This window comes from Buceros rhinoceros, unplaced genomic scaffold (genome assembly GCF_000710305.1).
Source record: "Buceros rhinoceros silvestris isolate BGI_N320 unplaced genomic scaffold, ASM71030v1 scaffold16504, whole genome shotgun sequence".
Lineage (NCBI taxonomy): Eukaryota > Metazoa > Chordata > Aves > Bucerotiformes > Bucerotidae > Buceros > Buceros rhinoceros.
The window spans coordinates 15,802-37,595 of NW_010410183.1; the positions used below are offsets into that span (position 1 = coordinate 15,802).

At 40.7% G+C, this 21,794-nt stretch overlaps 1 protein-coding gene across 1 annotated transcript in view; it reads left to right on the plus strand.

The window, feature by feature from the left end:
• ESRP1 (epithelial splicing regulatory protein 1) overlaps window positions 1–5,996 on the plus strand; it is a gene marked incomplete at its 5' end in the record, with an annotated part of 21,794 nt that extends 15,798 nt beyond the window's left edge. Inside the window, 3 exons of the mRNA XM_010135522.1 lie at window positions 1,487–1,716; window positions 3,569–3,767; window positions 5,636–5,996. Coding sequence (XP_010133824.1) covers window positions 1,487–1,716; window positions 3,569–3,767; window positions 5,636–5,808 — 602 coding nt within the window. The remainder of the gene's footprint in view (window positions 1–1,486; window positions 1,717–3,568; window positions 3,768–5,635) is intronic.
• Between the last annotated feature and the right edge of the window lie 15,798 nt (window positions 5,997–21,794).

Consider the following 21,794-nt stretch of genomic DNA (forward strand, 5'->3'; position numbering starts at 1 on the left):
AGGTGGGTGTAAACCTTACAAACATTGGCTTCTTGTAATCCAAACTCCTACATAGTGGAAGCAAATACTGTATTACCGTGACTTGAAAGCTTCTCTTCTCTCACTCCTGAGTCTTGTGGGGAAGAGTACTGTTTGCACTCCCATGCAGCTTTGCTTCCTCTAAATGTAAGATCTTACAGTACATGGATGTTCTCAATCATATACAAACCTCTGGGACTTTGTCTTCCTATAGCCTTGCAAATGGCAGTTAAAACAAAGTTTTGTAGGGCTAGTGCTTTACTCTGCAGATACTGAGTCTAAGGCCAATGATGGCCTATTCAGGAGGAGCCTTAGTGACAAATCTTGATCTAAAAGACTTATCTTTAGTGACAGAGAACAGAGCCTTCTGGTGTACTTATCAGAGCCCTGTATCTGAAGAGTCTTAAAAATTGCCTCTATGAGCAGGTGTCAGCCATCTTCTGCCAGCACTGGCTACCTAGCAGAGGTTGACAGAACTTTGTGAAACTGGGCATGAATAGCGCTCTCGCTTGCATTAACATGGCTTGAAGGACCATTAATTGCAGCTATGCTGTCAGGGAAAGGAGGTAGGGCCAAGAGGACTATTTATGTGTGCCTCCAAAGATTTGTAGAGCTTTGGTTGATGTTAACAACTTCAAAATGTGATTCTGTCTTGTCCACCATCCAAATTATGGATAACCCATAGTTGTGTCATTGTAACCAAGCAATGATACAGCACTGCTCCCCCAAATGTGTAGAAATTTCAGTGCCTTGTTGGAAGGATGACACTAATAATAAGGCATAGCTGCAACACTCTTATGGTATTGTTCTCAAGTGTTCTCATATATGTGTTTGTTTAGCAAAACCTTCTGAAAGCTGTTTAAAGGTAAATTAATCTTAATCTTGCTTAGAGAAAATTAAAGGGTAGTGATTGAATAGTCAATGAACTCTTGACCAGGCAGGTTTTTTTGCTGTCTAAATTAGTAACAAGAAATCGCTAAGCATGACAGTTAGGTGGTATTACTGAGTCACAGTATCTCTATGTTTCTTGATGGACTATTGCATCTCAAGTCAGGGCTGTTTGGTAGTGAAACATGCTTCTAGTTCCCAGACTCCTCTAAAGTTTTGCAGAGGAGGTATTTGGGGTAGAATTGTCACCATGAATCTGTAGATGGTAGACTGCACTGGGATATTTTCCCAGTAAAAATACTGTAGAAATACAGGTTTCATGTTCTAAGATCTGAGAGTTGCATAAGAGTTCAAGTGTATTTTCCGGGACAAAATTATGTTTTTCAAGAAAAAATGATCCAAAGATTTACCTTAAAACGTCAGAATTCTAAGCACTGCTGCTGTGGTTTAAGCTCAGAATCTAGCTCACTTGTTTTTTTTAAAATACTGTGCAGAATGAAAACAGATGACATTGGTGTTACATCTGGTTCCTCCAAGTTCAGGAAGGAGTAAGGAAGTTTTCTGTAACCTCTGTTTTCCTGTTTCACACAGGTGCTGAACAGGTACTCTTCAACACCTCTCATTCCTCTCCCGACACCTCCTATTCTTCCAGTATTACCTCAGCAGTTTGTGCCTCCCACTAATGTCAGAGACTGCATACGTTTGCGTGGTCTTCCCTATGCTGCTACTATAGAGGACATCCTGGAGTTCTTGGGGGAGTTTTCTACAGATATTCGGACCCACGGAGTTCACATGGTACTAAATCACCAGGTTGGTAGGCGCCATGTTTCTAGCTACTCTGTGCCAACTGTCTGTATATGCAAACACAATTCTGATGATGATATCAATAGGGAAGCACCTTTGGGATTCACACTAATTGCATTAATTGTCCTCCAGCTCTCCTGTAAAAGTGATCTGTTGGCTTATTTGAACCTTGTTATGCCAGCTGCTGCATTTACTGTAGAGTGGTGTCCGTTACTAAGACCCATGTGGCTAAGATAAGCCACAGCCTTGGAGGCGTTGGTGCTCCCACAGCAGCAGCTGGGAGAGGCTTGAACTGAAGAGTGCTACTGAACAGCATGTGTTAATCCCTCTTGTACCAAGTGAGGACTATCTTCAAAACAAAACTATGGGCAACTGTTAGCTCTCAAAGGAGTGGTTTGCCCCTTTCTGGCTGAACAATGTGCCTCGGGTACATTTGAGGACAAATGTGACTGGGCCTTTTAGAGACAGGATTTCCTATGGCTTAAGTCAGCAGCTGAAGTTTCCTGAACTGTGTAGTTACTTTCTTTAGACAGTCACAGATAGGCTCCAAGATTAACAGCTCATTGACATGTATAAACAGTCACATCTTTGCCATTGTTTTCTGGAAGCAGTTTCTACCAAAGCTTTTTAGACAAAGGATTATGCATTGGTGTGATCTCCTTTATCTGCATAGTCTTGTGACCTCAAGGGGAGGAGATGGCAGCTCCTCCAGCTCTATGGAGATGTCCTGAGTGATTGCACTGATTAACACTACAAAATATTTCCTTGTCCTGGAGTAGGGCTTCTGTGTTTTGGGGGTGTGGGGAGGGAGAAGGAACTGTAGTAATTCTGGTACCTCTCTGTCTCAAGATTCCTGGGTCTGTGGTGAACCTGACCTAGGTAAAACTGAAAAACTACAAGGAATGGGCAGGGCTGGGAGAGGCTAAAAAAAGATGCAGATGTTAAAGCATAAGTAATGGTTTACTTGTGCTAATATCAGCCCTTTCCAGCAGTAACAAAAGAACCTGAACTAAGAAATAGGGGTGCATATATAATCCAGGGCTGTCTGCCACCCCTGCCCAAAGCTGTCAGATTTATTTTTTTCCTAGATAACTGCTTTTGCCTATTAGATTTTTATATTTCTGCAGGCTCCCACCATTCCTGGTTTCAACCCTTACATTATGAACAACTGCATAATAGATGATGATAAAGTTGTTCTTCCCTCCAAATCTAGAAGAACTGGCCTAGAATTTAGAGCTGGCTTCAGATCTCTAGCTCTAGTTTTGGCTAATTAGCCATATGGAGCTGCTGACTTAAGACTTCTCCCAGTATCCCACTCATTTGCAGCTGAATACAAGGATGTCATTTTTCTCAACCAGCTTATACCAAGCCTTAGGCTAGTACCCTTCTAAAACATCCCAGCCTATATTAGCCTTAACAAAATATTAAAATCATTTAACATTTGGCGTTTGACTGTATTTATTCTTAAATTTTAAAAATCACAGGTAATAAATGTAGATTAGATCTTCCAAGTCTGCATTCTTAACAATTTGGTAAGAGCAGGTCTCAAAGCACCTAAGTACCCCTGAATTGTAGTCTCTCCCATTGGTGTCCTTGGGTTTTTTTCTAACCATAGAAGTATCAGTGCTGAAGTTAAATCATGGCTTACTTGAAACAAATACAATCAGGTTAGCATGAGTGGGAAGAACTTTGGGGAGGAGAGCCTAAACATGCTGATGAGTGGTCAGTTTGTCTGACTGTACTTGACTTTGGATATGAGTATATTTATGGCCAAAGAGACTTAACAGCAGAAATTATTGTTATGCTGCTCTTTCATTGGAGCTCCAGAAACACTTCTTTCTGTCTGCCTTGTTTGTAGGGACGTCCATCAGGAGATGCTTTTATTCAGATGAAATCTGCAGACAGAGCTTTCCTGGCTGCACAGAAGTGTCATAAGAAGACTATGAAGGACAGATATGTTGAAGTCTTTCAATGTTCTGCTGAGGAGATGAACTTTGTATTAATGGGGGGCACTTTAAATCGAAATGGCTTGTCCCCGCCACCATGTAAGTTACCATGTAAGTTTTGCATGGGTCTTGCCAATATTCTACGCTGTGTGCGGGTAGGTTGCTGCTTTGAGTCTGATTCTGGTTCTTGGAAAGGAGCATCAGATGGGGGTATTAAAATTAGGTCTTCTCATCTTAAATAATCAGCAGCTTGCAATCATTGTTTTTCCCTTTGGTTCTGAATTACTGTGACTGAAGAACTAATTTAAAATTACTTTTGTTTTTCCAGTGACAAAATTCCCCTGCCCTCCCTGAAACAACTTGGCCAGTGTGAGCCATGACTCAAAGTAATTTGTAAGTCCTGCCTAGACCTTAAAGGACTGATTCCCATTTAAACTGGTTTCTATTTACATTTTTCATCATGGTGAATATATCAAGTAAAAGCCCTTTCCTTTTTACTTCCAAAACTTAATTTTTGAAGCCATTGGCAATGCTCTTCTTTGGGACTGAACCACAAGTGTTCTGCCTACTTAACCACTGCTGTCTGAACTCTTCCTTTTGCTTTTTGCTGCTCATACAGATTTGAGATTGCCTGTGTGGGAGTAAAATACACATAGCTCTGGCCTCAGAATTGCAGAAACTGTATTTCATGTAAAATTATGCTCCTCAGACTTCTAGGATGAACGTGGACTTCTAGACAAATGTTTGGGGGAAATGTTTTAAGAGCTTAAGGGCTAACTTGCTAAGCATATGTTCCATATAAATCTGAGCCTATGGGAAAAATAATATTTTGCTTCCAAGACCATAAATAGCAAGGTAGTCAAGTAGGTGCTTTGTCTCTGTCTCTCTATGCAAATGTATTGTTGGTGGTGGCTTGAAGTGTCCTCTACATCCTAGTCAGAGCTGCCAATATGGCAGCAAACTTCTTGAGTGTGGTTCATTTTGAGTGTGAGCAGACCTTCAGCTAGGAGAAGTTTTTCCAGGTGACTAGCATTTTTGTGAGGTTTTTTTTTGCAATGAATGTATCTTTCTGAGCAGAGATCTGCAGTGTACAGTCCTACATGTCACAGCTCTTCCAAACAGAGTTTGGAAGCTTCTCCCGAGAGTTCCAAGGACAGGGTCTTGGGCAGAGAGTTTAGAAACTCTTAGGTGTCAGTGTTCCCATTTCCAACTACAAATGCCAGTGATGTGTTCCACAGATAAGCTCTTTCAGCTCTGTCATGGCCCCATCCCACAACATAGTACAGTGCTGACTGTCACCTTAAAGTAAGCCTCTATTTTTGCTATTCAGTTAGCTAAAGCTTATGTATGTTCACTTTTATGGCACTGGGGAGAGGAAGAGGGAAGACAAGCAAAAGAGGTGAAAGAGGAGGGTGAACCACCATTGGTGAAAATTCATTTTGGGCCTCATCTTGTGGAAACACCACAAAGTGCATTTTTGTGTTTTTTAAAACTCAGTGTTAACACTTGAAGCTGCAAAGCCATGACCTTTCTCACCCTGCTCTTGGTTAACTGAAGACAGCTGTTTGGGAGATAGAGTATCAGGATGAAGAAGTGTCCTCTGCTCTGGGGAATGTTAGGCTGATATTTTAGCACAGAAGCTTCCTTCTTAAAGTGAAGAAGTCTCATACTTCTTGATTGGAGACCATTAAAATCTGAGCCTAGACAAGAAAAACTAGTCTGCTATTCAGAAAGAGTCCCTATTCCCAGAGCAAATGGTGGGGTTTTTGTGTGTTACTGACTTTGCTTTTAACTGGGGGTTGGGCACAACACTCGTAGTCAAGCTCACGTTGGTGGCTCAGATTCATTTTCTGTGATGAGCAAGAGAATGAGAAGCTTGTGAAAGCTCTTTACTTATTGCAGAGTTCTTTAGCTAATGAAGACCATATATATGCTGGAATTCAAAAGGTCCTAATCTATTTTCCACTTGTTCGCTTTAGGCCTTTCACCCCCTTCCTACTCCTTTCCGGCTCCTGCTGCAGTTGTGCCAACAGAAGCGGCTCTGTATCAGCCATCCATGCTCCTGAACCCACGAACGCTCCAGCCCTCCACGGCGTACTACCCGGCTGGGGCTCAGCTCTTCATGAACTACACAGCGTACTACCCCAGGTAAAGCAGAGGAGAAAACAAGCAGGAACAAAGATGTCTTTTTTGCAGCAAACGCACGAAGCCACAAAGGAACATTGTCTGCTGCCCTAAAGGCTTGTGCTACCAAGAACAGCTTGTTCAGTATTTTGTTCAAGGAAACAATTTCAGGATATCTAGGGATTTCCCAAGTTTTAGGGTATTCCAGGTAGTGATTTTTTTTTTTAAAAACAAGTGTCACAGAGTTACAGTGGGACTTTTTCAAGGAAACAATTTCAGGATATCTAGGGATTTCCCAAGTTTAGGGGATTCCAGGTAGTGATTTTTTTTTTTAAAAACAAGTGTCACAGAGTTACAGTGGGACTTTTTTGTTTGGGTTTTTTTACCTGTCATGCCTCTTGAGATTATTAGTTGGCATTGTTGGCCCTCAGTGGGACTTGGTGTGGGGGTGCGGTCCTTCCCACATCCGTAAAGAAGACCTTGACTGAGGTCTTCCCTAAACTTCTGAAATTCTGCCCCTTTGCTTTTTGTAATAAAGTAACTTTTGACCTTTATGGTAAAAACTTTTGTTTACTTACATGCTTCAATGCAGTACTTTTATAAATATGTATTGAATGCATCTGTAAAGCATATTAGTGGCATATATTCTTCCTGACCTCGAATACGTCTCAAAGGGCTCTTGGCTCCTTTGGATATATTAGCTATCTTCTACAGAACAAAAACTCCTGTTACCTTTTGCCCTCTGCAGTCACAAGGCCTTGATTCCCGGTAAACCATAAACCATTCCACATCTGTCAAGAAACCTGCCAAAGAACTGAACTCTTCTATTAGAGTCTGACTTGTGCCTTTACCTCTGAATAAGGGGGTGGTCTGAATAACCGCTTGTGAAGTTGTTGAGCAATATGGACTCTCTAGTACCTGTAAGATAACAAAGGCTTTCTTATAACTTTACACTAAACCAGTATGTCTGTAAGCTGCCTGTTGTGGGTTTTTTGTTTGTTTTTTTTATTAAAAAGTTTTCTTCACTAACTTCTATAATGCTTTAATGTAATGTCTTATGGTTATGAGAATGTTACCAAACTCAGCCTTTTAATGTATGATCAAGAAAAATAAAATTCTAAACTTTCACTGGCAATATAAAACAAGTTTCTCAGTAACCATTCTATATGTCATGAGAACACAGTAGCAGTAATAATTTGTAGTGACTTTGACATGTTGTACTTAAAGTAATAATGGACTGGCCACTGTCAGGACCTACAGAATTCTCTCACTGAATGGGGTTGCACATGAATCCTGTCAGTGGCTGCTTAGGCTGTGGCATATATTTTGGTTACAGACTGATAGATTCCAAAATACCCTTTTTATCTCATTGTCTAACTGATAGTTGCATACTATTCTTAGGAAACTATTCCTATGTAGAGTCTGTGCCAATTACAAGTACCACCCTTTTTAAAAAATACAGTAAGATTTCTGGAGTCAACTTGGCTTTTTTCCATATTGTGAGATCTAGTGTTTAGATATTGCTTTTCTCTCCAGAGTAAGTGTTTGATTTACAGACAAATTGTATATAAGCCAATAGAGGTAGTGATCCTTCGTAGCTGATATTTTGGGTTTTTTGAAGCTTCATTGCTTTTCAGGCAAGTTCCCGTGCTTTGTAAAGGATGCAATAAGTAATTGAGTCCTTTCACGTAGCAATTGGAACTCTTGTAAATGGAGCTTTCTGGTTCTGAAATTTAATTTTCAAAAATGTTAAGTATGTGCAGCAGGAAAGAATGGGGTATCCTCTGTGCTAAGTGGTGCATTTAAATGCATGTACATGGAAAAGCAATACAGAGCTGGTGGCTAATGATCAGACAATGGTGCATAAGTCTAACTAGCGAATACTTATGGAAATAAGGAAAGTTTCTGGGACCTGCTGCCGAAATGTTTTACCACTTGTGTTTTGCAAGGTCAGTTGGTCAATAGCCAATTCCATTCTCCACACAGTAAGCAACCTAGATGGTGGGGGGAGGAAGGTGTTGCCTTGGTCTCCAGCATCTATCAGAAATCCCTGAAACTTTCTGACTTGTCTTAATGCTCTTATAGCTTTGATGAAATCTATTGGTGTAAAGAAATGGATGCCTTCTGTGCTATTAAAATAGCTCTGGAGATCTCCTAATGTAAAGGAGACAGAGCAAGTTATTCAGGATCTGTTAGTCTTTGATATCTCTGTTCAGCTTGTAATTATACCTGGCAATGTGTTCTGACAGCACATCAGTGGTCTTGGTCTCTGCCTAGTCCTAGGCTTTTGAGAAAGAGCAATAGAATTCATGTGAGGGAGGAGTTTCTTTCCTTATCCTGGGTGTTCTAGTTGCTGGATGTATGTACATTGAAAGTGGTGAATAACTGTGCTACTTGGCAAGTGCTAACATGTTCTATAGAAACTTTTACCACACAAAGTGGTATTTATTCAGCTGTAATGCCATTTTGATCACTTTTAAGCAGTGTCTTTAAGACCTTAATTTCTGTCAAAGTGTGAAGGAACGCACTTAAACTTTATCCTTTTTCCAACAATATTTTGAATAGTGAAGTGGAAAGAAGCTTCTTACTCTGCGGTAGTGTGCTGGTGAGACTTGTAGCCCCCCCAAAATTATGTGGAAGCTGAAAACTGATGTGGGTTCAAACGAACTGGATAAATTCAAGGGCAGGAAATTCATTGTGAGTTAGTGAATACACAGAAACCACATCTGACTCAGGAAGTCCTCGAACTCAAAATATGGAATAATGGAATAAATGGAATAATGTTCTTATGTTCTGTGTTCTCTGGTAAACTCTTGTGCTATTGAACCAAGGCAGATAGGTGAACTTGTTGGTTCACCTCTTTGAAGTCGTACTTGTCTTGGGAGATACAGGTACTACTTGTGAGTACAGGCCTTTTCCAATGGGTTTGTAGTCATACTCAGCTGTGCTAGTCTAATAGTGGCTAAGTTTGCGGTATCTCCCTGTTGTGTAAGTGTATGTACAGCACTCTCTGTTGGAACAGCTTGAATTAAAACATCTCTATGTTGTAGTTGAAGGCATGATTCTGACACTTGCTGCACAAGGAAATATGGGGTAATTTGTTAGCATCAGCTGTCTGCTTCTGCCTCTTCCTGCTATGGATTAGATATGTTTTCTCCCAATATACACCATTCAACTTGTAACATTTTTTATATATTACATACATATGTAGCATACTTACAGCATTAATATGTATGTATGCATACATAAAAACATGTGTTTATAAAAATAAAAAGACCAAGGTTAGAAAAGTCTCCCTTGTTCTCCATGATGGTCATTATGGCGGGTCTGATCCCTCACAGAGAACAAGTGGGGATTTTTTTTCTAACCTTGGTCATTGCTATTTGAATATTGAAACACAATTAAGTTACAACAAGTTTAAGCTGGGAAAAACAGGAAGAAGTGGGTTGGATTAGGAGTGATACCATCCAGAGCTGGTGCTAGCAGCTTTATTTGCATATCTGTGTGTCTGGCTAATGAGTATCACTTGACAGATCTGGGTTAGGAAACAACCATATGTGTGCTTAGCCTGGGAGATCTGTCACAGATGGAAAACAGCAGCAGCCAGAGACAAAACCTCTTCATCAGCTTAATTGTACTCGTAGCATCATAGCAACACTCTGGACCACAGCTCTTAGACTGTAGTACTCTTTTTCTCTTTTTTTATTTTTACAATAACTATGTCTGCTGGGATTGCATGAGATCACATCTGCAGTGAATGGCCTCGTTGAGCAAAAAAACCTTCTGGTGCCTTGTAGCTGCTGTCCAGTAAATGGAGTTGACATGTTTACATCAGGTGGCAGAATTTGGGGTTCTTCATTACCTACCCTTGCTTCCTTTTGTTCACTTAATTCACTAAATGATTTGGTGTTCAGTTAGCAGCTCTTACTATCATCTTCTGACTCTTCCTCTGCTGTCTAGTAAAACATATGGATTAGTATGAGGGATTAATTGATATTACAACATTATGCAAGCTAGCTGCAGGGATTAGTTGAGTATAGTTTTTTCCTTTTGCTTATTCACAGCACAGTTCAGCGATGGGAGAGAAGATCTGCCTGTTGCACTTCAAGCTACGTGTGTTACAAAAAGCCTCCTGCATGTATGACACTTGGAGTGATGGCCAGGTGAACTCAGGTTATTCAGGGTGAAAAGACATGTTGCTGGATGCTTCTTTTTACTTGGCAGCAGTCCTCAACAGTGTGTTGAAAGTCCCAGCGCTACGCAGGGCAGATCATTGCAGTCTTCTATGGCAGCAAGCACTTCTAGCTCCATTTCCATTGCTTGTTGCTGTTGTTCTGCCATTAGCTTAAACAGATGGGAAGCTGACTGCAGTAGGCAGACTGGCTAGAATAGGCATTGAGTGGGCAGCAGGTTAAACGTGGCAGAGATTAAACGTCGGGATGGCATCTGTACCAAAGGAGCTTTTGGTGTTTTCAGGGAGTGGAACTGGGTTGATCTTGGAATAATGCTCCTTGGATCTGGAAGCCTCCTTGTTGAGAACACAATCTGTGATTAAACAGCAGTCATGGTATCTAAATGTTTCTGTTTGATTAACAGATGACCTGATGATTTAGCACTCGTACTTCTGCTACTTGTCAAGTTATAAGGCCTGCCTTTCTTTAATTACAGATAAACATTCCATCTTGGAATGAAAATTATTCTGTTTATGTAAGTACTTTTGCTAACAGTATGTCCTGTCAGGTTTTTTTGTGAGCGAAGGATCATGTTAAAACATTCAGCTTCAGTAATTATACCACAAAATTTACTAGCTTTGCCTCTCAAACTTTGTATGAACTACTTCTAAAAAAGCTTTATAATGAGGCGGCATTTCCTTCTGCTTTTGGGCTGCTCTCCAGCAATGAACATTATAGGCATTACACTGCAGGTTTGTGTATATGCGCACATTATATCCATGATGTGTGTCAGCCCAAGCAGTAGTTGAAAATCCCTATTAGTCTCTGAAAAAAAAATCTGCTGTTCGTGAGATGCTGGGGTGATGTGTCAAATTTCCTTGAGGTTTTCCAAAGGCTGCTTGGTGATGTGCACCTTCTGCTTTTTGCTGTTCTTCCTGCTGGCTTCAGTCAGAGTATCTGGCTTTGGGGTGCTGCAGAGCTCCTCAGGGTCTGCTGGGCTTCCTAAATGTGGCAAAGAGGGAGGCTGATTTAATCTTGAAACACTAGTGGATGAGTCCAGCAAGTTGTTCTTCCCTGCTCCCTTCCCCTTTCTTCTCTCTCACGACTCCTTACTAGTGTTTCTCTAAGTGAGGATATGTAGTAAGACTAACCTGCAATACAGGACCTGTCTTACAGTCCTGAAATTAATAGAAGCTGTCAATCAGTAGCCTGATGAAAGGATATCTTCAGTATTGGTTGATACAGAGCAGAAAATAGTTAACATTTAACAAACAAAAATTTTCAGGACTACTGAGAACAAAGTCCTAAGAAAAAATAGGGGTAGAAAATCTGCAGTGGGGGAAACTGAAACCTGTAGGTGGTATCTATATACATATCTGTTCCTATGTGCAAAGAGTGCTGGATATGTCTGTGGTTCTCTTGACTGACCTGCAGAGATTTGAAAACCTGGTTGGTTATGTATGCTGACTGCTCCTAACTCATACCCACTTTTAATATAAACCACAGCTTTCTTCTGGATATTGGTATCTGTTAAGCACATGTGTAATGGAAAAAACATTAGAAAGTCAAATGAGACCTCAGTGGTCAATCAAACAGGAGAGACATCCTCAATGTTTCCACATAATATTTTAGTGATGAATATTTGGGAACTCCTGAGGTGCATAAATGCTGTTCAAATGCCAATGTCAACCTTTAGACCATGTGAAGACTTGTTCTTGCATCCAAAAACTGATTTCTGAAATAATTGTGTTTTTCTTTTGAAAGTCTTTGGAGAATACTACAATCTTGGAAACAGTGATTGAAAAATCCAATCTTGCTGTTGGTTAGATACAAGAGGAATGATCAATTAATAAGGAAAAAAGGTTTGCACTGGGAAATGCTTCATATCATGCCTGATTTCTACAACTAGATTGATATAAAAAGAGTTAAGGTCTTGCATTGCATCCTATAGTGATATGCACTAATATATGCACATATAGTGATATGCAACTAATAAGAATGGCTGTAGAAGTCTTCTCTGCCCCCATGTAAAACATGCAAGTATTTGTTCCTTGCTTTTAACTGGAGAAGATAGGCTGGAATAGCTGTTTATCTTATATCCCTTCTTGGACGCTTTCCATCACTAGTGTCCTCTGTCTACTGCTTTTCCATCTGGAGGCGTGACCACTCTAAGCCACTTGCTGCTGTACCTCTAGAAGGTTGTCACCCCTCAGTTTGGGGGAATACAGAAATGGCTGGGGGCAGTCCATGTGTTATAATGTATCAGGGATTTAGAGCAGGTAGCACCCTTAATCTAAGCTGTTGCTGAAGTTGTTGTCTGTTATCTTTATCTCCAAGGTGGTTGTATGAATTAGCAAGTGCTGGTAGCATCTCAGTGCAAAGCCAGCAGTGTTAGCCTCAATAGCTGAAGTCTGAGATGTCCAGCTTCCTTAAAACAGATAAGAACCCTGTAGAAGTAATAGTAAACAAGAGAGGGATGCGGGGGGGGAAAGGGCTGAATGTGAAGCACTTTTGTCCCACTGAATTCTGACCTACCAAAGCTGAGGGGAAAGCACACAGAGGCTCAGCAGGAGGGCCAAGTGGCTGGGACAGTGGGAAAGCTGTTCTCTGGGACACCCAGGTAAGGCTCTCATGGCCCACCACTGCAAGTTCTTGTGGCCTGCCTCTCAGCAAGGGCCAGGGAGGCAGAGGAACTTCAGTTTAGCAAGAACACCTTCCAAAGAGAAGTGCTGTAGCCTTGCTTCAAAAGGAAGGCTAGGCTGCCTAAGGTGTGTGTCTCTCTTCTGGTGGTTTCTTGCTTGGGTTTTTTATCAGTGATGCAAACTAACTCTCTTCTGCCTTAAAGTTGTTTACCTCAAAGCTGCATCATGGTCTGGTTTGGGGATTAGGCTTTTTATCCCCCCTAATAAAACCTATCTCTGCAAAGAAAACTGGAAAAAGGTCTCTTTCCTTGCTTCTCATATGAGTTTTGGAAGGAATGGTGCTGCTTTTGTAAGGGTTCTGGAAAAATCTAGAGTATTCTACAGCTTAAGTCCTTTTATGGTGTCCTGTTTTCTTATCTCAGATGCATGAATTACCCTTTTTGGTGGCTTCAGGTGGCTGGCCAAAAGAATTAAAGACACTTTCCACAAAGCTATGCAGCTGTAAATAGTCTGGTGAGGGGAGGTGCATCTTGTTCAGTGAAACAGAGTAAAATTTCTTTTATTAAATGTTATACATATATATCTGTGTCTAGCAGTAGCTGGAAACTTCGATTACTAAAAAGGATGTCTGCTGGAACCGCCAAAACAAAACAAGGGGCTGTTAACTAGCTACAGTTTTGTGTCAATTTGATTAAGGATGTGGAAGACTTGACAAAGAATATTAAAGCTTCTGACACCTACAAACTATGAGTATTTTGAGTGTTAGGGAAGAGTGTTTTTTAATTTATTCAGGAGTAATATTGTAATTGTGGCATTAATATTGCTCTAAAGCAAGACAAGCATGTACCTTTGTGGCACTTAACCTTTAACCTATAGCAGTTGGCATTGACCACAAGTGGCTGTGTCTAAAGAGTCCATGAAATGTAAGTAAATAAAAAGCAAATATTGCTTTGCCAGTATTGCTGGTGGCTGTGGAGGGCTCCTCCCTCAGAAGTATTTGGCAGGTAACTAGCAGAGAGCATTGACCTGGACTTGCATTCTGTGGGTGGGGATACCTGCTATGGATTCCTCTCCTTACTCTTTAGCTACATTTTAAAGCTTTGGGCTTGTAGATGGCATGTGATGGCAATAAGCTCCAAAGCTGAATGGTGCATAGCAGGGGAAGACTTACGTTCAGCTTTCCTTAATGTCACATAAAGTACATGGGCGTATTGACTATGGTGGTATTTTGTTAGAGATTAGTAAAAAATATCATGGAAAAGGCATTCAGGGAACCATTAGTGGGAAGTGTTCTATTGTGATAAATTTGTATGAAGATGCTACTCTACAGCATAAAATCTTAACTTCCCATAGCTCTTTTTCTAACTATGGAATCATTATATAATTTTTTGAGCCTAAGTGCCATCTTTGGCATTAGACTATCTCTGCTATGTGGTGGAGCCACCAGTGAAGAATTATTCACAAAGGTACCCAGGAACACAGTATGATGGGGATAAACATACATTATAAGCAGTTCCTGTGGAAAACCAGCTCTCCTTTTACACACGGATAGTTGTTCATTGTAGAACTAGAAGTGTTAAACCTCAGTCAGTTGCAATTGCTTAGTGAATGCCCTTGAATATTTTTGTCCGAAGGAAAACCATAAACATCTGTCTTTTGTGTCCAGGAAGAGTTTGTCTACTTGATTTGTTTGTCACCTGCTGTGACTGAGCTATCTACCTCCCATACTATGCTGTATGAAGGTGATCCAGGGCTTTGTAACTAGTGGGAACTAGGGAAGAGCAAACTGCAAACAGTGCAAAATGCTCAGAGAAAAATGCACCTGTTGTAATTAAAAGTTGCAAAGGAACTCAAGAAGATGAGCTTTAATATAGAAAGATTGAATACAGGCTAACACTATAGGACTTGTGGAGAGGGAAGACTCTTCCACAAGGCATCTTGAGACAGTGGCCTTTGGGCTAAACTTAGTCTTCATGAATATCACTTTAATTAAGGTTTTAAACACAGATGTAAGCAAGCAAAGGAAAGACTGATAGTCCCCAGCAGAAACTTTCCCATGGTACTTTTATAGCTGTGAGTTTGGAGAACAGAAGTGGAGGTGCTCTGGGAACTACCTTTCTAGTGTGGTTTGGGGAGGCTTTCCTAGGTCTAAGTAAGAGCACGAAAATGGTGATGGAAATGGTAGGTACTTGAAGCCATGCTCAGGAGATAAAGCAAAATTATCGAGGTGGCTTTGATCAAGGAGTATGGGGTTTTGGGGGAGGTTATTTGCTTTCTTTTTTTTGCTTTCATTTTAAAATGTATATACAAAGTGGGAGAATCCAGTGGCATCCCTCAGTATGAGGTAAATGGCCCCCATGGATCTACTTAGCAGGGAACTTGTTAACTTTTCATTGAGATCCTTTGAGAGTATGTGTGGCTATGGCTGTGCAGGAGGTACGTTTGTCTCTGATCTCCAGAGACACTCTTTTGAGAGCAGTCAGTTGTTACTGCCAGAGTCTGGAGACGGTCTGCCGCAAGATAATGTGTGTATCCATGTGTTGCACTGCTAAGAGAGGGTGATTACCCCAGTGTAGTTTCTGTTTAATTGCTCTTGATGCCATGGTGATGGAAGCATTACAAATGTCTAATTATGCCACCTGAAGTTTGATATCTGTCCAGGGCTTTAAGAAAGGTTAAGGTTGCATAGCCAGCTGCTGGCGCTTTTCTGCACTAGTTTGGCTTCTGATTGCTTCTATCTTAACTTGTGTTTGTAGCATCCAGCAGAGGATGGAATTGTACACACAAGTGATCCGGCCAGGACAGTGTCCAAAGAATGGATTTGCATTTAAAGGCCCCAGCAGTTAGACTTCCTTAGAGAAGGTAAGGATAATGAGTCCCAGGAGATGAGCTTGGGGGTATCATAGTGTTTGTTTCAGATAACCACCATATTCAACATAATCTTTCATTTTTTGCTCTGGGAACATGGCTACTCCTTGCTGTGTCCAGAATGTCACACTGCAATATAGAAGACCTTAGCTACTAAAGCTGTCGCTTAAAGGATTTTGACTATTCCAGTCTTGCTATGGGCTGCTGCTTTGTGTGCTTCCCAGGGCTCCAAATACATGCTACTCAAAGCTTTAATACCAGTATTGAGAGTCTTCAGAAAGCTCCTCAGATTCAGTGCTCTTTGAGGAGCAAAGTGCAGAGATGATGTTACTCTCTCAGCACTAAGATAATAGTTAGGGAGAAAGAGCTACTTTCTTAGGTAACTAAAATTTGATCTCTAAACCTTGTGCTGATGTAAAATGGCAGCAATGAAGTTTGTGTAACAGGCAGCTATTCTCTTGGTTTTGTGGGCTTCCTGATCAGGCCAGTTCAGCCTTTCAAGCTTGGCTTACTTGATCATCTGTATAGCAACCATCAAAGGGTGAAGTCACCCAGAGAGCATTTATGCAGCAAAATGCAAGTTGAACTGTAAAGCAGTGTGTTGATGGCTGCACTGTGTGCTTTATCGTGTGCAGTAGTCTTAGAGGAAGATATAAAAATATATTTACAAAAAAGCTTCTGTAATCTCTAGTCTTTTAAAAATAAATAGTCAAAGAAGTTATAAGTTTTTTTAATGATCTTTCCTCTATTCTTCACCTTCCTCTCTGAAAAATAACAACAAAAAATAGCCTCTCTTTCATTCTTCCTCTTCTCTGACACAAAGGCAACTTAGCCCAGGATATAATCCACATCCTGGGCAGAAAGTTCACCTGCAGCACCACCTCGCTGTCATCTGCTCTAAGACTCCTGCTAAATGAAGTACAGCATGTGTAAAAACAGAAGTGACTATCTCAGCTAGCTGGCCAACAAGCTGACTTTTGGCTGTTTTGATAAAGCTGAATCCATCCCTGCAGCTTTCAGCCTGATGCTGGTAGCATCCTGGCTTTAACTATGCTACATCACTTCCCAGCCACCTGTAGCTGGTCTGTGGTGAGCATTGCCATGCAGTGACCTAGGTTGGGAAAGCTGATCCAAGTGGAAGAACCTATGGGGTTTGTCTTTCAGTCTGTTTTCACCCAATCCAGTTTACAGCTTAGTTGTGCAAGTACCTGTGTCAACTTGAAGGTGGTGGAAGGTAGAAGTGAGTGAAGCAAGCACTGAGGGATAGTAATGGTGTTGCTGTGTCGGAGTTGATTGTAAAACTTCACCTTGAAAGCTGAAAGGTCATGTAATATTTAATAAATTCTGGCATACTCTTAATGAAACACTCCTATCTAACAAGTGCCATTGAAATCCTGCATGTAAGGTGAAAACCAAGGCTTTTGATCCTTCAGTAAAGATTTGGTATTTTGGAAATGAAGAAATTAAGACTTGCTTTTATCATGGTGTTCAGTGACCTGCACAACTCTTCCATGCAGATTCCTCCACCCTTTCTGACACTTTGAACACACCCAGTGAACCTAGGTGGAGGTTTTGATTATGCTCCCAGTTTTACCACTGCTCAAGCCAATTGTGCTCAAGAAAAATCATCAGAACTTTGGAAATCAGCAGTTGGACCTCTAGCTGTTTTAATGCACAATTTTCAGACATGTGCACACAAACCACTAAGCCCTTCACTGAGAGCACAGGTGCTGAAATCACACAAGTCCTCGAGAGTTTCTTCTTGTTAAAGTATTAAACTGCTCTGAACACAAACAGTTTAGCCTGAACCTGCAAAGTCTGATCTACTGCATTCTTTGAAATAGCAAAAGACTTTTTACCAAATTTTGCACACAGTTTAGTCATTCTTTTTTAAAAAATTGTTTTAAGACCTCTGTATGTTTGACATTTTTATAAAAAACTTGTTATCTTGTATATGTTTGTCTAATCTGTGCAAAAGTAGCCTCTGTAAACTATATACAGGCATATTTTACATAGTGCAGAAATAACTAGGAATGTAAAATGAATTATTAAAGGAAAAAATGCTGTATCTCTGTAAAAATGTAAGTGTGAGATGTTAAATGCTTTCTCTGATTCTTATCTTGTATGTTCTCCGTATGTACTTAGGTATTTAAATTTTGAATTACTTACAGGAGTAGGCATTTTCAAACTTTGATCACACTGATTAGTCAGAAAATGAGAAATACAGTTAACCTTTCCCATGTGATATTTTTATTTTCCCACTTCCTGTTCTACCCACCCTGGTTGATATTTAACAATCTCATATTTAAGAGAAGGGATCCTAGCATCCTGTCTGCTTTAAGTGAAGGTTGGGCAGGGACAGTAGTTTGAGTTTACTCTCTCTGGTTCAGAGAGACTGTACTTTGACCCTGATGCAGCACCACAACTGCCACTCTTAGCAAAGAAATCAAATTGTGTATCATACTTAAATAGTAACTGATATTATAATTAAATAACTGATGTCTCTTGGCTATCTGGGCTCTTCCTGCCTGTCCTGGGACTGGACTTCAGTTAGGGGCTAGAGCGCAGCCAATTTCCATGGAAATTACAGTCATTATTTGTACTGAAGAAAGGGGGGTGTGGGGGAAAAGAAGCCCTGGGATAGAGATCTGTGAGGCTAAAAGTTGTGAATGGGGTAGGTTCTCTGGCATGTTCAAAGTAAATATTGTAGAAGTGAGGATTGCGAGCTGATCTCAAAATTGGCCACAAGCAGCTCTTCTCTGCTGCAAGTTATATTCAAAGTGAGAAAGTTACTGCTAAACAAGATAAAGTATTTGGCAAAAAGATCTGTCTCATTGTCTAAAACTTCAGCAATCCACAAAAATGCACTTGGTTATACTGCCAGAAGTTGCTGTGGGAAAGCATTTATCCTACAGACTGTTCCTTGTTGGTCCAGCTTGTCCTGGAAAGCACAGCTCAGCTGCTACTAAAAGGGCTGGGACTGCACAGGGACTGCCTAGTTTGGGTCCCCGGCAGCTTTGGAGCCTGTTTTGCTTTCTTTCCTTGCTTGACTTTTCCCCAAACTCAACAGAAAGAATAGCAAAATTTTAGGACCTAACTCATGCAGAGGTTCCTAGGATGCCCTTGGAAAACCTCAACAGTTAAGACAGAGTTCCTGTAAAGCTCCATGGGGCGGCTATGTTCCTCCTATAGCAGCATGTAGTTACTGCGAGACAAAATCCACAACGGTGGATAGCTCTGGGTAGCTCTGAAAGTAAGTGCAAAGGAAGAAAAAAATAAAAGGAGGGGGGTGGGGGTAGGAGTGCGGGTGGCAAAGTAGAAAAACTCTTCCAGACAAGGCAAGAGATAATGGAAGTGAGACTATCTAGTTAATTTTTTCCCCTTTAATTTTTTCACTTATGTCTTTGGTCTTCCTTTTCCTGTGTGAATTTTTTTCCCCTTTAATTTTTTCACTTATGTCTTTGGTCTTCCTTTTCCTGTGTGAATTTTTTTCCCCTTTAATTTTTTCACTTATGTCTTTGGTCTTCCTTTTCCTGTGTGAATTTTTTTCCCCTTTAATTTTTTCACTTATGTCTTTGGTCTTCCTTTTCCTGTGTGAATTTTTTTCCCCTTTAATTTTTTCACTTATGTCTTTGGTCTTCCTTTTCCTGTGTGTCATCATCTTGCAATCACTGGTAATCTGGATATATTTTTTTTTTCTAGCAGACTTCACACATTACATTCTGAATTACTTAACAAGGCATTCTTTTAAATTACTGTAAACATGGATATATTGAACAGCATTTAACTGATGCAAAATAGTTTTAAATAGTATCTCCAACGTTCTGGGAAGGTGTTCTGCCTTTAATTTTGGAGCACAATTATAGGTAAATAGCTATGTAGAGAGAAAATTAGGCTGTATAAGTCACACAGGGAGTGATGGTGGAGTAGAGATTTTGCATTTTAACTGCACAGGAATATCCTAGCTGTGCAAATACAGATAGGGAATGAATGGATGGGAAGCAGGAGGGCAGAAAAGGTTTGGAAAAATAAATCATGAACTGAATGCAACAATAACTAAATACTTTTGAAAAACAAAGGCAAACCTCCTGTGGGCCTTTTGTTTGTGATGCCCTTGAAATTTTTCAAGTCTTCTATACAGTGCTGGTAAAACTTCAGCAACAAGTTACAGCCAACAACTGGCACAAAAATGACAAAGATGCGGACCAGCTGCAGAACTGCAACATGAAAACAGCTCCCAAGGGTCTGCTGAAGGCATTGAGTTAGCTTGATTTGGTAAAAAGGAGGCTGAGAAGAGGTGTGAGAACAGTGTATTTTAAAATATGGCTATGAAGAGAGAAGGAATAAGTTCTTCCTATCGTGTGTGGGACCAGGAGAGAGGGACGGAGTTACAACCAGAAATTAAGGGAGGGGTCAGAACAAACCTTCTCCTACCAGCAGTAGTTAAATGCTGACCTGGACTGCCTGGGAAGGCTGCTCGGGGTAATCTTTCAGGACTGGTTAGCCAAGCACCCATCAGAGATGATACTGGTACAGCTGATCCCACTGTTGGGCGCAGATGTGGGCAAAATGTCCCCTTCAGGTTCCTGCCAGCCCTCTTTTCTTGTTAGGACCCTGGCCTCAGATTTTATAAACTTAGATACGTGTACTAACGTATATGATCTGAGTTGAGTTTTACATTATTTTTCAAAGTTCTCTCATGTTTGGGATTCTTTGGGTTCTATTATTTATTTAGTTCAGAACTGAATCCTTTATATTCTTTGTAAATAAGTCTGTTTTAATTGATTACAGCGTTAAATTTCATTTAACGTAAAGCTGAGTCGTGTACCATTCCCCCATTATAATGGTCGTATGGTTTAGAAATCAAACAAACTAGGAATGATGCAATTCTTACAAAAGGGAAAAATGTGTATATTCAGTTTTCTTTTTGCAAGATAAATCTCACAGCTTATCTCTGAATATCTCAGTTATCACAGTTAGGCAGGTTCTCAGCTAGAAGCAATTTTATTTATTTAAGCAGGAAAGCCTGAGACTCCATCAGTAAAGCAAAAGTCCAATTCTACAACGTAACATTCTCTGAGGTTAAGATTATTGATTGAACTTGAGGTGTGAATCTATCACTCATGTATTTTGATGTGTAACTAATATGTAATATGAAGTTAATAACTGGAATTAATCTGAAAAATATTTTGAAATATATTATACTTTCATAAAGACTATATTTAAAATTATTGCATTATGTGGAGGAAATTCACCTTCTGAACTACAGTCTTAGTAAAATCTGTTTTTACATCTAATGGTTTTATGTGTTTGGAAAAAAAATCTAAACTGTGAAAGGATGTTCTACTAGCCTGTTTACTCTGGTGATGACCTTGTTAAAATGCAGAGCTGGTAGAAACTGGCGAAAATAAGGAGAGAGAGAAGACTCTAACACCTCCCTGCCATAATGAAGTGTTCCAGGGTGGGTTGAGGAAGTTCTTTCCCCCTCTGCAACCCCCTTCCCTAAGTGTGGACTTTTTGCTTTTCATGCTCCCAGCTATCTCTATCCCATCCTGCTCTTTCTCTCGGGTCACCTTCTTGGCCCCTCTGGACCTGGGAAGGGGGCAGTTGGCCCTCACAGGGGAGAAGGGCTGAAGGAGAGGAGAGGGAAGGGAGCAAAGCGGTGTGGAGACCCAAAGCCCTGGGCATCCTCTGTGAGTGCTGCAGTGGTGCCCTAGAAAAGAGGGTGGAAAGGGGCAGGCACAGCCTGCTCGCCCGCATCCTCTGTCCAGCCCCTGTCCCCCTCTGCTACCACACCTCAGGGAAGGAGCTTGTTTCTTTGCTGGGCTTGCCTCTGCCTCAAAGCATCTGGTTATTTCAGTGTGTGCTCAGATGGCACATTTGGCTCGTGGATCCACATGGGCTGCTTTTTCGTTGTTATTTAATTATTGATCGGTTGAATGGAGGTATAAACAGCCAATTTCATCTACATCCTCACCTACAAAGACAGTCAAGAAATCCTTTTACACACTGCAGGTCAAAGATGGGCTACTTGGCAAACAAGCATCAGCAAGATGAGCTTGTTTTTGTCTGCCTTTGCTGCCTCTGCTCTGCGTGCCTTGAGACGCCATGGAAGGTCATGCTGTACTCAACGGGAAACAAAGGAAAACAAACTTGTTTTCAGGGTGTAAATGAAGCATGGTGATAAAAAACATTCTCCTGTGCCTCTTCCATATCCTGTGGCAGTTACTTAGCTTAATACCTGCATCTCCCCAGGAGATATGTAATCCTGGTCTACTGTGGGAGCTCCTGTGATGAGACATTTCAGTGACAGAGTCAGAGCACATCCTGCT